The following is an 18,907-nucleotide window of genomic DNA, read 5'->3' on the forward strand; positions in this document are numbered from 1 at the left end:
CAACTGGCGGTGATAATTACTGTACCACAGTTACATCTTCCCCTCTCGCCTCACTCCCACGTTTCAACTGGCGGTGATAATTACTGTACCACAGAGACATCTTCCCCTCTCGCCTCACTCCCACGTTTCAACTGGCAGTGATAATTACTGTACCACAGAGACATCTTCCCCTCTCGCCTCACTCCCACGTTTCAACTGGCGGTGATAATTACTGTACCACAGATACATCTTCCCCTCTCGCCTCACTCCCACGTTTCAACTGGCGGTGATAATTACTGTACCACAGATACATCTTCCCCTCTCGCCTCACTCCCACGTTTCAACTGGCGGTGATAATTACTGTACCACAGATACATCTTCCCCTCTCGCCTCACTCCCACGTTTCAACTGGCGGTGATAATTACTGTACCACAGATACATCTTCCCCTCTCGCCTCACTCCCACATTTCAACTGGCAGTGATAATTACTGTACCACAGATACAGCTTTTTTGGGCTGAGCCTCAGAGGTGGAAACACAAATGGCAACATTTTGGAGCCAAACACTGGTGCTCAGCCTGATAATGGAAATAAACCACGAGAGACCTACAAACTCTTAGAATATATTCCATGAGAGACCTACAAACTCTTAGAATATATACTACAAGAGACCTACAAACTCTTAGAATATATACTACAAGAGACCTACAAACTCTTAGAATATATACCACAAGAGACCTACAAACTCTTAGAATATATATCACAAAAGACCTACAAGCTCTTAGAATATATACCACAAAAGACCTACAAACTCTTAGAATATATTCCACGAGAGACCTACAAGCTCTTAGAATATATTCCACGAGAGACCCACAAAATCTTAGAATATATTCCACGAGAGACCCACAAAATCTTAGAATATATTCCACGAGAGACCTACAAGCTCTTAGAAGGGAATAGAGGGAGGGAATAGCTACACTGTTTGTATTCGGTCATGTTTCCAGTCGCCTTGCCCTGATTAAAAGCGGTGGTTCGCACTTTCAGTTTTGCGTGAATGCTGCCATCAATCCACGGTTTCTGCTTAGGGAAGGTTTTAATAGTCACAGTGGGTACAACATCACCGATGCACTTGCTAATAAACTCGCTCGCCGAGTCAACGTATAGGTCAATGTTATTGTCTGAGGCTACCCCGGAACATATCCCAGTCCACGTGATCGAAGCAATCTTGAAGTGTGGAATCCGATTGGTCAGACCAGCGTTGGATAGACCTGAGCATGGGCATTTCCAGTTTTAGTTTCTGTCTATAGGCTGGGAGCAACAAAATGGAGTCATGGTCAGATTTGCTGAAGGGAGGGTGGGGAGGGCTTTGTATGCATCGTGGAAGTTAGAGTAGCAATGGTCCAGAATGCTACCAGCCCGTGTCGCGCATTCGATATGCTGATAGAATTTAGGAAGTCTTGTTCTCAGATTAGCTTTGTTAAAATCCACAGCTACAATAAATGCAGCCTTAGGATATATGGTTTCCAGTTTACATAGAGTCCAGTGAAGATCTTTCAGGGCCGTCGAGGTATCTGCTTGGGGGGGGATATATAACGGCTGTGACTATAATCAAAGAGAATTCTCTTGTTAGATAATGCAGTCAGCATTTGATTGTAAGGAATTACAGGTCAGGTGAACAAAAGGACTTGAGTTCCTGTATGTTGTTATGATCACACCATGAGTCATTAATCATAAGGCATACACCCCCGCCCTTCTTCTTACCAGAGAGTTGTTTTTTTCTGTCGGCGCGATGCATGAAGAAACCGGGTGGCTGTACTGACTCTGACAACATATCCTGAGTGAGCCATGTTTCCGTGAAACAGAGAATGTTACAATCTCTGATATCTCTCTGGAAGGCAACTCGTGCCCTAATTTCGTCCACCTTGTTGTCTAGAGATTGGACATTGGCGAGTAATATGCTCGGAAGCGGCGGAGGTGTGCTCACCTTCTAAGTCTGACCAGTAGGCCACTCCATCTGCCTCTTCTGCGGCGACCGCGTTGTTTTGGATCGGCCTCTGGGATAAGATCCCATGTCCAGGGTAGAGGTCCAAACAAAGGATCCGCTTCGGGAAAGTCGTATTCTTGGTCGTAATGTTGGTAAGTTGACGTTGCTTTTATATCCAATAGTTCTTCCCGGCTGTATGTAATAACACTGTATGTAATAACAATATAAGAAACAATATAAGAAACAAAATACATAAATAACAAATTACTGCATAGTTTCCTAAGGTCCTGAAGGACCTGAAGCGAGGTGACCATCTCTGTCGGCGCCATCTTGCATGGGTGACTACTTTGAAGAACCTCAAATATAAAATATATTTTGATTCGTTTAACACTTTTTTGGTTACTACATGATTCCATATGTGTTATTTCATAGTTTTGATGTCTTCAATAGTATTGTACAATGTAGAAAATAAGTAAAAATACAGAAAAACCCTTGAATGAGTAGGTGTGTCCAAACTTTTGACTGGTACTGTATAATCACAAGATATCTACAAACTCAGGCTAGTAGTCCAGATTCTCAATCTCAGAACCACCTGCAGAAGTAGACAGACATACACAGTTATATTGCACAGTAGAAAAAGGCCAATGTGATCATCATATTCAATAGGACATTCTGGAGAATAACAGTAACATGCAAATATTTTGTTTTTTTCCCCACAGATATCCTATTAAATTACTGGTATGTGAGTTCTGTAAATCTGTAAATTTTACATCATATCTGCTGCAGTTTCCTCAAGGGAGAGCAGTTTGCATTTGATTGCCCGAATCAAGACTGGACCTCTACAGTTGCCATAGCCAAACGTCACTTTGGAGCGAAAGTTTTCAAACGGATCCTTTGAGGAAGACATGAGGGCCGAAATGTTGTCGTTTCTCTCATAGCAGTGTACAATTTAGCCAGCTGTTTTTAAATAGAGCGTTTTGTGGACTGTTCACAGTCCCTGGTCTAAAGATGGAAGGCTTGGAAATGTCCGCTATGATACCTGCACTGCAGAAACTAGCGAGGTGAGTCTGCGCCGTCTGTACTCTGGACGTTGTTATTGTTTTGCTACTGTAGGTAACGTTAACTTAGCTAATATGCTAGCTAACTTAGTACAGTATTCCCACTGCTTCTCACATTGTTGTTTAGTAAAATAATTTAACAGTATGACTTGATAAACGTCAGTAATGCTAAGTAGCTCGGTAGCTTGTTAATAATAGTACACTTAGCTAGCTAACTACGTTGCTGTAACAACTTGTTGTCAATGCAGTAGAATCAGTCACGCATATCACACACGTTGATGATGTTCTACACTTCCAGTATGTTCTACACTTCCAGTGCCACCGCAGAGGAATACAACAAGGTGGTTCAGAAGCCTCGTCAGATTCTCTGTCAGTTCATTGACCGAATACTGACAGACGTAGCTGTCGCTGTTTCTCTCTCTGTCGCTGTTTCTCTCTGTCGCTGTTTCTTCTCGCCCAGTGTATTGACTGTGTGTGTGTGTGTGTGTGTGTGTGTTTCAGTGTCGTTGGAGCTGTCTAAGAGGTCCAGTTCAGAGCCAGCGTGTGTGATGCTGTTGGACTTTGTTCAGCACATTATAAAGTCTTCCTCTCTGATGTTTGTCAACCCTGCCTGTCAGCTGGCCCACTTCAGACACACAGCAGAGCAGCACCGGTAAGAACGCACACACACACACTTGTGGTTTACACTGTCCTCTTCTCCTTACTCCCTCTCCCTTATTCTCCCTCTCCGTCTCTCTCTCTAGAGTTCAGTAGGTGGGTTGTCGGGCAGGTTGCTGCGAGTCGCCTCATCTCCAAGCTGCGACGTCATCCATGGGCGTGTCTCGGCCGTGCTCTGCTCCCTACTGCACGCACTCAGACCGCGAGCACCAATCACCTTCAACATCATCGCCATAGAGATGCTTGGATTGACCCAGGACCTCAGCATTCTGCTCTACACACACACACACACCCCGGAAACACATACACACTCTACAAACACACACACCTTGTGGCCGGAAACCCTGCAGTCTTTCTGTCTCTCTCACCCCTTATCTCACCCCCTCACCCCTCCTCCTCTCCTCCCCTCGCCTGCCGCCTTGGAAACCCTGGTTGCAGTGACAGTGAACGCTCTGACCGACGCCCTCAGGGGATTGGCCAGCCGCAGGGAGATGGGGGTGGCTTGGGAGGCGGGCTGTTTGGTCTTGGCCTATGGGAATGCTCGGTTAAGAAAGGTTGCTATGGTGATGCTGAGGCAGTTGGCAGAGATTGTTGGGTTCCCGGAGAGGCGGAGTCAGGAGTTTTTTACAGCGTACCTGATGCTGCTGGACACACACACACCTGAGCAGAGACATATGGGGGAGAGCTGCTGAAGCTGACGCAGTGTGTGTTTGGATCTGCACACACACCTGCTCACACACACACACACGTTTTGAGCGTACCCACCTGGCCCAGCTGTTAGAACATGTGTGTGTTCTGGAATCAGAGGTCAGCCAATCGCTGAGCTTTGTCTTTAACTTCCTGTTGTGCGTTCCACCGGGATACGAGAGCGCCCCGTCGCTACGGAAACAGAGAGTTACTGATGTCTGCAGAACCCTCACACACTCCATCGGGATGGAGAAACAGTCTGAGGTACGCACACACCATAGAGGTAGAAAGAGGACTCATCTTTGTATCTGTGCCATTATAAAGTCTTTCTCAGCATGGCCAGCGCAAATGAGGCAATCTATTTTAAAGTAGTCCATTTTCTTCTTCTTTTGTGTTTAAAAAAAAAGCATAAAGCTAATGATTTACCACCACTTGCAGTGCTGGAGTCCTGAACCAAATCTTGTGTGTCATTCATTTATTGTGGCCGCTAGACGGCGGTGATATTTTATAAACCATAGGCAACTCAGTTTGAAGAAGACAATGCTCTGATTGTTGACTGATCGCTCCCAACCCATTGTAGTCTCCACCCAGTTGACTATTTTAAAATGGTGGAACCCCTCAATGGCAATGACCATGCTGAAACGGGTTATATCCAGTCCCCTTTCCACCTGTATCACACACACACACACACACACACACACACACACAGGCCTTCATTTATCAACCAATTGCATTTGGTTTGTATATTTGTGTAGAGTAAACTTACAGTTCTTTGTGTGTGTGCAGGGGTTTCTTTACACTGCCCTGAAGGCTGAGGTTGCCGTGGTGATGCAAGAGAGGGAGGATGGAGAAACGGCTGCTAAGCGACTCTGTCTACCCATCACCCCCCTGGCCAGCAAGACCCCCGAAACTCCCCCGATGTAATTCACATCTGATCTCTACTCTCTAGATCACTCTAAATCCTACTGTCCATATCAACATGTTACCATCTTTATCTCTCTGTGTGTGTAGGGAGGTGGACATGCGTGTGTGTAGTGAGGTGTGGGCGGCAGTGAGCGGCAGGCTGGATGACCTTCTGGCCTCTGGTGAACTGTGACCTTGACCCGACGACCCCTGAGCCTGACGCTGACCCTCAGATGACCCTGAGAGCTCTAGAGGGACTCGCTCTCATCCTGCACCTGGCTGGCCTCTGTTACACACACACACACCCAGAAGGTAACACACACACACACACCAGGTATCACACACACACCCAGAAGGTAACACACTCACACACACACCCAGAAGGTAACACACACACACACACACACACACCAGGTATCACACACCCCACATTATCTCTCACACAGATCTTTCTCTCTCTCTCTCTCTCTCTGTCCTCCAGCTCCTCCTCTCCTGTGGCTGTCTGCCTCCACTCTGGGCAGGGCTTTGCAAACCTGTCAATCACTACTGGGCGGGGCTAAGTCTACCGCTGACCACGCCCGTATACAGTCTGCCATCCAGCTGGCTGTCAGAATACTGGACTCCATCATCTACCTGACAAGTAAGAATACACACACACACACACACACACACACAGATTGTTGTCATGTAAAATGTTGTTCTCACCTCCGTGTGTGTGTGTAGTGAGTAGCCCGGCTGAGGACGGTGGTCTACAGAGTAGTGTGTGTGTAGTGAGTAGCCCGGCTGAGGACAGTGGTCTCCAGAGTAGTGTGTGTGTAGTGGGTAGCCCGGCTGAGGACGGTGGTCTACAGAGTAGTGTGTGTGTAGTGAGTAGCCCGGCTGAGGACAGTGGTCTACAGAGTAGTGTGTGTGTAGTGGGTAGTCCGGCTGAGGACAGTGGTCTACAGAGTAGTGTGTGTGTAGTGGGTAGTCCGGCTGAGGACAGTGGTCTCCAGAGTAGTGTGTGTGTAGTGAGTAGCCCGGCTGAGGACAGTGGTCTACAGAGTAGTGTGTGTGTAGTGAGTAGCCCGGCTGAGGACGGTGGTCTACAGAGTAGTGTGTGTGTAGTGAGTAGCCCGGCTGAGGACGGTGGTCTACAGAGTAGTGTGTGTGTAGTGAGTAGCCCGGCTGAGGACGGTGGTCTACAGAGTAGTGTGTGTGTAGTGAGTAGCCCGGCTGAGGACAGTGGTCTCCAGAGTAGTGTGTGTGTAGTGGGTAGCCCGGCTGAGGACAGTGGTCTCCATAGTAGTGTGTGTGTAGTGGGTAGCCCGGCTGAGGACAGTGGTCTACAGAGTAGTGTGTGTGTAGTGAGTAGCCCGGCTGAGGACAGTGGTCTACAGAGTAGTGTGTGTGTAGTGGGTAGCCCGGCTGAGGACGGTGGTCTACAGAGTAGTGTGTGTGTAGTGAGTAGCCCGGCTGAGGACAGTGGTCTACAGAGTAGTGTGTGTGTAGTGAGTAGCCCGGCTGAGGACAGTGGTCTACAGAGTAGTGTGTGTGTAGTGGGTAGTCCGGCTGAGGACGGTGGTCTACAGAGTAGTGTGTGTGTAGTGGGTAGTCCGGCTGAGGACGGTGGTCTACAGAGTAGTGTGTGCGCGTTGCTCTCCGTGCCATGGGTGTGTGAGCTGTCGTCTGTCCCAGCCTATCAGAAGGCAGGATTCCCCCCCAGCCTCCCCGACTTGGCTAAGAGACTGTGTGTGTGTGTGTGTGTGTGTAACATCTCTGTCTCTGCAGCCCCCCAGGTCCAGGTGGAGTGTGTGTTGCTGCTGTCTCTGCTGCGTGGGGATGTGTGTTCCCAGGCCCTGGAGAGTCACCAGCTACTACTGACACACACCACCTTAATGTATGTACACACACCACCTTAATGTATGTACACACACCACCTTAATGTATGTACACACACCACCTTAATGTATGTACACACACCACCTTAATGTAAGTACACACACCACCTTAATGTAAGTACACACACCACCTTAATGTATGTACACACACCACCTTAATGTATGTACACACACCACCTTAATGTAAGTACACACACCACCTTAATGTAAGTACACACACCACCTTAATGTAAGTACACACACCACCTTAATGTAAGTACACACACCACCTTAATGTATGTACACACACCACCTTAATGTATGTACACACACCACCTTAATGTAAGTACACACACCACCTTAATGTAAGTACACACACCACCTTAATGTAAGTACACACACCACCTTAATATATGTACACACACCACCTTAATGTAAGTACACACACCACCTTAATGTAAGTACACACACCACAACCTGACACACACCACCTTAATGTAAGTACACACACCACCTTAATGTAAGTACACACACCACAACCTGACACACACCACCTTAATGTAAGTACACACACCACCTTGCACACTGACGTACTTTCAGCGTTCAGGGGTATTCTAACAGTGTTTCTGTCTGTAGGAGTGTCCTGGAGGACAGCTCAGAGCAGCTGAGTGCGGAGATGGATGGTATTTCTGGTCAGCTGACCTGCGTCCTATCGGGGAGCTCCAAATTAACTGTCAATCACAAGGATCCCCTCCCACTACCCATGATCCTTTGCTCCCGCCTCGGCCTTGCAGCTGAGCATGCTGGGAAGGGCACTCCCATTGGAGCATCAGACATCAAGCCCGTCCTACCTCTGCTACGACCGAGCAGCAGCAGTGTTGCCAAAAGAGGTGTGTGTGTTCTTGTTTAATGTTGACGAAATGAGTGTGTGAGATCTTACGTGTGTGTGTCTTAGCGTTCCTAGATGCTCTGCCGCACCTCTGCCAGCATGTCAACATTGGAGGCAGAGACAGTGACTCTCTGGACATTCTGAGAGATCTGATTGGCCTAATAGAAGACCCAGACCCGTCAGTCAGAACACTCTTCAGCCTATCAGTTGGCTTCCTGCTGGCGGAGCCCACCTCCGAACCCAACCAGGATCCAGTCAAGGAGCTGCTGGTGTCTGGTGTGAAGGAGGCGTTCATAAGGCTAAACTCAACAGAGACGACGAGCTACGCAGCACACTCATACTGACCCCTGGAGAGATTGGCAGTAACACACACATCACAAAACATCGTTTAAAAAGATGTGATGGAGATGAATTAGACCTTGGTGGCAGTTCTAACAAGCTTCCCCCACCTCTCTCTCTGTCTCTCTCGCTCTGTCCCCTCTCTGTCTCTCCCCCTCTCTCTCTCTCCTCCTCCTCTCCCTCTCTCCCCATCTCTGTCCCTCCCTCTCTCTCTGTCTCTGTCCCCCAGGGCTGATAAGGGTAGCTTGGTGTTGTTCTCTCTCCTGAGGTTACTGCACTGTCTCCTGTCCAAGTCGTCTCCTATCTCTGTGTCAGCCTACACACAGATCACTGCCCTGGCCACAGCTAGAGGACTCCAGACCTACAGACACTGTTCAGCCTGTACAAGAACCCTGTCTGCCAGGTAACACACACACACTTTTATATAATCACAACTGTCTGCTTGTACCTGCTTGTATCTAACTAGTGTTGGTGTGTGCGTCTGTGTGTTTTTAGTTCCTGGTGGAGTCTCTCCACTCGCGTCACGTCGGCGCCCTGCGGAGCACGCCAGAGCAAGGTAGCCAGCTAACCAATCAGAGAGAAGTAGCTCTGGACATCCTGTCTCAGTTCGTCCACGCCTTTGACTTCCCTGACCTGCACCGCTTCCTCACGGTATGTACACACACACACATATATATACCCAACACACACATACCCAACTACCCGACATTATACTACCAACACGATACTACCCAACATTATACTACCCAACACGATACTACCCAACATTATACTACCCAACACGATACTACCCAACTACCCGACATTATACTACCCAACATGATACTACCAACTACCCAATATTATACTACCCAACACGATACTACCCAACATTATACTACCCAACACGATACTACCCAACTACCCGACATTATACTACCCAACATGATACTACCCAACTACCCGACATTATACTACCCAACACAATACTACCCAACCACCCGACATTATACTACCCAACACGATACTACCCAACTACCCGACATTATACTACCCAACACGATACTACCCAACTACCCGACATTATACTACCCAACATGATACTACCCAACTACCTGACATTATACTACCCAACACAATACTACCCAACCACCCAACATTATACTACCCAACACGATACTACCCAACTACCCCACATTATACTACCCAACACGATACTACCCAACCACCCGACATTATACTACCCAACACGATACTACCCAACTACCCGACATTATACTACCCAACACGATACTACCCAACCACCCGACATTATACTACCCAACACGATACTACCCAACTACCCCGACATTATACTACCCAACACGATACTACCCAACCACCCGACATTATACTACCCAACACGATACTACCCAACCACCCGACATTATACTACCCAACACGATACTACCCAACCACCCGACATTATACTACCCAACACGATACTACCCAACTACCCGACATTATACTACCCAACACGATACTACCCAACTACCCGACATTATACTACCCAACACGATACTACCCAACTACCGGACATTATACTACCCAACACGATACTACCCAACCACCCGACATTATACTACCCAACACGATACTACCCAACCACCCGACATTATACTACCCAACACGATACTACCCAACTACCCGAAATTATACTACCCAACACGATACTACCAACTACCCGACATTATACTACCCAACACACACATACCCAACTACCCGACATTATACTACCCGACATGATACTGCCCAACTACCCAACATTATACTACCCAACATTATACTACCCAACACGATACTACCAACTACCCAACATTATACTACCCAACACGATACTACCCAACTACCCGACATTATACTACCAACTACCCAACATTATACTACCCAACATTATACTACCCAACACGATACTACCCAACCACCCGACATTATACTACCCAACACGATACTGCCCGACATTTGACTACCAACACGATACTACCCAACTACCCGACATTATACTACCCAACTACCCAACATTATACTACCCAACACGATACTACCCAACTACCCAACATTATACTACCAACACGATACTACCCAACTACCCAACATTATACTACCCAACTACCCAACATAATACTACCCAACACGATACTACCCAACTACCCAACATTATACTACCAACACGATACTACCAACTACCCGACATTATACTACCCAACACACACATACCCAACTACCCGACATTATACTACCCAACACGATACTACCCGACATTATACTACCCAACTACCCGACATTATACTACCAACACGATACTACCCAACTACCCGACATTATACTACCCAACATGATACTACCCGACATTATACTACCCAACTACCCGACATTATACTACCCAACTACCCGACATCATACTACCAACACGATACTACCCGACATTATACTACCCAACCACCCGACATTATACTACCCAACACACACACATACCAAACTACCCGATATTATACTACCCAACACGATACTACCTAACTACCCGACATTATACTACCAACACGATACTACCCGACATTATACTACCCAACCACCCGACATTATACTACCAACACGATACTACCCAACTACCCGACATTATACTACCCAACACGATACTACCCAACTACCCGACATTATACTACCAACACTATACTACCCAACATGATACTGCACGACATTATACTACCCAACACGATACTCCAACTACCAGACATTATACTACCCAACACGATACTCCCCAACTACCCGACATTTTACTACCCAACACGATACTACCCAACTACCCGACATTATACTACCCAACACAATACTACCCAACTACCCGACATTATACTACCCAACACGATACTCCAACTACCCGATATTATACTACCCAACACGATACTACCTAACTACCCGACATTATACTACCCAACACGATACTACCCAACTACCCGACATTATACTACCCAACACGATACTACCCAACTACCCGACATTATACTACCCAACACGATACTCCCCAACTACCCGATATTATACAACCCAACACGATACTACCCAACTACCCGACATTATACTACCCAACACGATACTACCCAACTACCCGACATTATACTACCTAACATGATACTACCAACTACCCGACATTATACTACCAACACGATACTACCCGACATTATACTACCCAACCACCCGACATTATACTCCCCAACATGATACTACCCAACTACCCGACATTATACTACCCAACATGATACTACCCAACTACCCGACATTATACTACCAACACGATACTACCCGACATTATACTACCCAACCACCCGACATTATACTACCCAACATGATACTACCCAACTACCCGACATTATACTACCCAACATGATACTACCCAACTACCCGACATTATACTACCAACACGATACTACCCGACATACTACCCAACCACCCGACATTATACTACCAACACACACATACCCAACTACCCAACATTATACTGCCCAACTACCCAACATGATACTACCCAACTACCCAACATGATACTGCCCAACCACCCGACATTATACTACCCAACATGATACTACCCAACCACCCGACATTATACTACCAACACGATACTACCCAACTACCCGACATTATACTACCCGACATTATACTACCCAACTACCCGACATTATACTACCACCCAACACAAATACTACCCGACATTATACTACCAACACGATACTACCCAACTACCCGACATTATACTACCAACACGATACTACCCAACTACCCGACATTATACTACCCAACACGATACTCCCCAACTACCCGACATTATACTACCCAACACGATACTCCCCAACTACCCGACATTATACTACCCAACACGATACTACCCAACTACCCGACATTATACTACCAACACGATACTACCCAACTACCCGACATTATACTACCAACACGATACTACCCAACTAGCCGACATTATACTACCCAACACGATACTACCCAACTACCCGACATTATACTACCCAACACGATACTACCCAACTACCCGACATTATACTACCAACACGATACTACCCAACTACCCGACATTATACTACCAACACGATACTACCCAACTACCCGACATTATACTACCAACACGATACTACCCAACTACCCGAAATGATACTACCCAACACGATACTCCCCAACTACCCGATATTATACTACCCAACACGATACTACCCAACATTATACTACCCAACACGATACTACCCAACTACCCGACATTATACTACCCAACACGATACTACCCAACTACCCGACATTATACTACCCAACACGATACTACCCAACTACCCGACATTATACTACCAACACGATACTCCCCAACTACCCGATATTATACTACCCAACACACACATACCCAACTACCTGACATTATTCTACCCAACTACCCGACTTTAATACTATCCAACACACTGACCACACTCTACTAGGAGAGAGGTACACACACACACTGACCGCACTCTACTAGGAGAGAGGTACACACACACACTGACCGCACTCTACTAGGAGAGAGGTACACACACACACTGACCGCACTCTACTAGGAGAGAGGTACACACACACACTGACCGCACTCTACTAGGAGAGAGGTACACACACACACACACACTGACCGCACTCTACTAGGAGAGAGGTACACACACACACACACACTGACCGCACTCTACTAGGAGAGAGGTACACACACACACTGACCGCACTCTACTAGGAGAGAGGTACACACACACACTGACCGCACTCTACTAGGAGAGAGGTACACACACACACACACACTGACCGCACTCTACTAGGAGAGAGGTACACACACACACACTGACCGCACTCTACTAGGAGAGAGGTACACACACACACACACTGACCGCACTCTACTAGGAGAGAGGTACACACACACACACACACTGACCGCACTCTACTAGGAGAGAGGTGTACACACACACACACACACTGACCGCACTCTACTAGGAGAGAGGTACACACACACACACACTGACCGCACTCTACTAGGAGAGAGGTACACACACACACACACACACTGACCGCACTCTACTAGGAGAGAGGTACACACACACACACACACTGACCGCACTCTACTAGGAGAGAGGTACACACACACACACACACACTGACCGCACTCTACTAGGAGAGAGGTACACACACACACACACTGACCGCACTCTACTAGGAGAGAGGTACACACACACACACACTGACCGCACTCTACTAGGAGAGAGGTACACACACACACACACTGACCGCACTCTACTAGGAGAGAGGTACACACACACTCACTGACCGCACTCTACTAGGAGAGAGGTACACACACACACACACTGACCGCACTCTACTAGGAGAGAGGTACACACACACACTGACCGCACTCTACTAGGAGAGAGGTACACACACACACTGACCGCACTCTACTAGGAGAGAGGTACACACACACACTGACCACACTCTACTAGGAGAGAGGTACACACACACACACACTGACCGCACTCTACTAGGAGAGAGGTACACACACACACTGACCGCACTCTACTAGGAGAGAGGTACACACACACACACTGACCGCACTCTACTAGGAGAGAGGTACACACACACACACACACTGACCGCACTCTACTAGGAGAGAGGTACACACACACACACACTGACCGCACTCTACTAGGAGAGAGGTACACACACACACACTGACCGCACTCTACTAGGAGAGAGGTACACACACACACTGACCGCACTCTACTAGGAGAGAGGTACACACACACACTGACCGCACTCTACTAGGAGAGAGGTACACACACTGACCGCACTCTACTAGGAGAGAGGTACACACACACACACTGACCGCACTCTACTAGGAGAGAGGTACACACACACACTGACCACACTCTACTAGGAGAGAGGTACACACACACACACACTGACCGCACTCTACTAGGAGAGAGGTACACACACACACACACACACTGACCGCACTCTACTAGGAGAGAGGTACACACACACACACTGACCGCACTCTACTAGGAGAGAGGTACACACACACACACTGACCGCACTCTACTAGGAGAGAGGTACACACACACACACACACACTGACCGCACTCTACTAGGAGAGAGGTACACACACACACACTGACCGCACTCTACTAGGAGAGAGGTACACACACACACTGACCGCACTCTACTAGGAGAGAGGTACACACACACACACACACACTGACCGCACTCTACTAGGAGAGAGGTACACACACACACTGACCGCACTCTACTAGGAGAGAGGTACACACACACACTGACCGCACTCTACTAGGAGAGAGGTACACACACACACACACACACTGACCGCACTCTACTAGGAGAGAGGTACACACACACACACACTGACCGCACTCTACTAGGAGAGAGGTACACACACTGACCACACTCTACTAGGAGAGAGGTACACACACACACTGACCACACTCTACTAGGAGAAAGGTACACACACTGACCACACTCTACTAGGAGAGAGGTACACACACACACTGACCGCACTCTACTAGGAGAGAGGTACACACACACACTGACCGCACTCTACTAGGAGAGAGGTACACACACACACTGACCGCACTCTACTAGGAGAGAGGTACACACACACACTGACCGCACTCTACTAGGAGAGAGGTACACACACACACTGACCACACTCTACTAGGAGAAAGGTACACACACACACTGACCGCACTCTACTAGGAGAAAGGTACACACACACACTGACCGCACTCTACTAGGAGAGGTACACACACACACTGACCGCACTCTACTAGGAGAGAGGTACACACACACACTGACCGCACTCTACTAGGAGAAAGGTACACACACTGACCACACTCTACTAGGAGAGAGGTACACACACTGACCACACTCTACTAGGAGAGAGGTACACACACACACACTGACCGCACTCTACTAGGAGAGAGGTACACACACACACTGACCGCACTCTACTAGGAGAGAGGTACACACACACACTGACCGCACTCTACTAGGAGAGAGGTACACACACACACACTGACCGCACTCTACTAGGAGAGAGGTACACACACACACACTGACCGCACTCTACTAGGAGAGAGGTACACACACACACTGACCACACTCTACTAGGAGAGAGGTACACACACACACTGACCGCACTCTACTAGGAGAGAGGTACACACACACACTGACCACACTCTACTAGGAGAGAGGTACACACACACACACACACTGACCGCACTCTACTAGGAGAGAGGTACACACACTGACCGCACTCTACTAGGAGAGAGGTACACACACACACTGACCGCACTCTACTAGGAGAGAGGTACACACACACACTGACCGCACTCTACTAGGAGAGAGGTACACACACACACTGACCGCACTCTACTAGGAGAGAGGTACACACACACACACACTGACCGCACTCTACTAGGAGAGAGGTACACACACACACACACTGACCGCACTCTACTAGGAGAGAGGTACACACACACACACTGACCGCACTCTACTAGGAGAGAGGTACACACACACTGACCGCACTCTACTAGGAGAGAGGTACACACACACACACTGACCGCACTCTACTAGGAAAGAGGTACACACACACACACACTGACCGCACTCTACTAGGAGAGAGATACACACACACACACACACTGACCGCACTCTACTAGGAGAGAGGTACACACACACACACACTGACCGCACTCTACTAGGAGAGAGGTACACACACTGACCGCACTATACTAGGAGAGAGGTACACACACACTCACTGACCACACACGCCACATACTCAATAAAACTCGTGTGTGTGTGTGTGTGTGTGTGTGTGTGTGTGTGTGTGTGTGTGTGTGTGTGTGTGTGTGTGTGTGTGTGTGTGTGTGTGTGTGTGTGTGCTCATGTCAGGTAAAGGGTTGAGGAAGTTTATTCTTCCTAAGACTGCATGGTTTGAGGAGAAGCTGAAGGTCCATAAGGACGTCCTGTATGCCAGACACCCCCCTGTCTTCTATGAATGGTTCCTCCGAACCTTCCCTGACCCCACCACATGGTACGACCCAGTACACACTCAGGTTTACATCACACACATACACTATACATTACTGGTGATTAACCGTGTGTGTGTAGGTGCAGCAGCAGGTCAGCCTACTGTCGCTCCACTGCGGTGATGTCTGTGGTGGGCTACATCCTGGGTCTTGGAGATCGCCATGGAGAGAACATCCTGTTTGACTCATTCACCGGGGAGTGTGTTCACGTCCACTTCAACAAGGTGTGTGTTGCTTGGACTTTCTTGCACCTCAACAAGTTCATGAGGCCAAATTCAATACATGCCTCTCGACCCCACCCCTTCTCTCTCTCTCTCTCGTCCCTCTCTTTCTCTCCTCCTAACCCCCCCCCCCCCCCCTCTCTCTCAGGGTGAGACGTTTGATGTTCCGGAAGTGGTTCCGTTCAGACTGACCCAGAACATGGTCCATGCTATGGGCCCCATGGGGACAGAGGGGCTGTTCAGAACCGCCTGTGAAGTCACACTACGCCTGATGAGAGACCAGAGAGAACCACTCATGAGGTACACACACACACACACACACACACACACACATATAAACACACACATATAAACACACACATATAAAACACACACACACAAACACACACACATATAAACACACACATATAAACACACACATATAAAACACACACACACAAACACACACACATATAAACACACACATATAAACACACACATATAAAACACACACACACATAAACACACACACATATAAACACACATATAAACACACACACACACACACACACACACACACATATAAACACAGGCATTTAAATGAAGCTGTCCCTCTTGCCAGAGGCTCCTCAGATCAACATGTGCCAAACTAGCCCACCAGGTGAGTGGGACTTCAAAGGACCAATGGTGGGGTGTATAGGTGTGTGTGTGTGTGTGTGTGTGTGTGTGTGTGTGTGTGTGTGTGTGTGTGTCTGTGTGTGTAGTCAGTGTGTTTGTGTTTCAGTGTACTGAAGCTGTTTCTCCATGACCCTCTGGTAGAGTGGAGTGAACCCAAAGGCCGATCCAAGACACAGGCCAATGAGACTGGAGCGATAGTCAACGAGAAGGTACACACACACTCTCTATAAAGAAATGTTCATGTAAAACACTCTCTCTCTCTAAATGTAAAAGGATTAACTAACACATCTTTTCTCCCCTCCCAGGCCAAGACCCATGTGTGTGTGAGACTGATCAGCGTTTGTAGGGCGTGATAAAGAGTCGTAACAAGGTGTTGGGTCTGCCTCTGTCTATAGAGGGACACGTCCACTACCTCATACAGGACGCTACTGACGACAAACTACTGTGTCAGATGTACCTGGGCTGGGGACCCTACCTGTGATACACACTGCTTCTCTGAGAAACTCTTTACAAATTCAATATTTTACTTGTTCTGTTATCCATGAAGTTCTTTTCCTTTTTCATGTTTTGTAAATCTGGAGTAATTGTTATGTTTTTCATGGGGCAGTTGCATATTTTACCATAATAAAAATAAAAAAAGTTGTATTTTTTGAAATGCTGGGGTGTGTGTATGTGTGTGTGTAATCTCATTACAGCTGCAAGTCTCTAGGGGTATGTCTCTATAAGCTTGGCACATCAAGCCACTGGGATGTTGGCCCATTCTTCAAGGCAAAACTGCTCTGGCTCCTTCAAGTTGGATGGGTTCCTGCTGGCATACAGCAATCTATAAATCATACCATAGATTCTCAATTGGATTGAGGTCTGGGCTTTGACTAGGCCATTCCAAGACATTTAAATGTTTCCCCTTAAACCACTCGAGTGTTGCTTTAGCAGTATGCTTAGGGTCATTGTCCTGCTGGAAGGTTAACCTCCGTCCAAGTCTCAAATCTCTGGAAGACTGAAACAAGTTTCCCTCAAGAATTTCACTGTATTTAGCGCCATACATCATTCGTTCAATTCTGACCAGTTTCCCAGTCCCTGCCAATGGAAAACCATCCCCACAGCATGATGCTGCCACCACCATACTTCACTGTGGGGATGGTGTTCTCGGGGTGATGCGAGGTGTTGGGTTTGTGCCAGACATAGCATTTTCCTTGATGGCCAAAAAGCTTAATTTTAGTCTCATCTGACCAGAGTACCTCCTTCCATATGTTTGGGGAGTCTCCCACATGCCTTTTGGCAAACACCAAATGTGTTTGCTTATTTTTTTCTTGAAGCAATGGCTTTTTTCTGGCCACTCTTCCATAAAGCCCAGCGCTGTGGAGTGTACTGCTTAAAGTGGTCCTATGGACAGATACTCCAGTCTCTGCTGTGGAGCTTTGCAGCTCCTTCAGGGTTATCTTTGGTCTCTTGGTTGCCTCTCTGATTAATGCCCTCCTTGCCTGGTCTGTGAGCTTTGGCGGGCAGCCCTCTTTTGGCAAGTTTATTGTGGTGCCATATTCTTTCAA

General features: G+C 47.6%; 1 protein-coding gene and 1 pseudogene across 1 annotated transcript; both read left to right on the forward strand.

The window, feature by feature from the left end:
• Positions 1–3,318: 3,318 nt before the first annotated feature.
• On the forward strand, positions 3,319–18,015 carry LOC115183333 (serine/threonine-protein kinase ATR-like; annotated as a pseudogene).
• On the forward strand, positions 4,376–8,523 carry LOC115183330 (serine/threonine-protein kinase ATR-like). The gene is made up of 7 exons (XM_029744663.1): positions 4,376–4,627; positions 5,150–5,283; positions 5,375–5,578; positions 5,748–5,906; positions 7,037–7,145; positions 7,762–8,015; positions 8,081–8,523. Exons 3-7 carry the CDS (start codon positions 5,431–5,433, stop codon positions 8,356–8,358), a joined length of 948 nt encoding a protein of 315 aa, XP_029600523.1. The 5' UTR covers positions 4,376–4,627; positions 5,150–5,283; positions 5,375–5,430; the 3' UTR covers positions 8,359–8,523.
• Positions 18,016–18,907: the final 892 nt, after the last annotated feature.

This window comes from Salmo trutta, unplaced genomic scaffold (genome assembly GCF_901001165.1).
Source record: "Salmo trutta unplaced genomic scaffold, fSalTru1.1, whole genome shotgun sequence".
NCBI lineage: Eukaryota > Metazoa > Chordata > Actinopteri > Salmoniformes > Salmonidae > Salmo > Salmo trutta.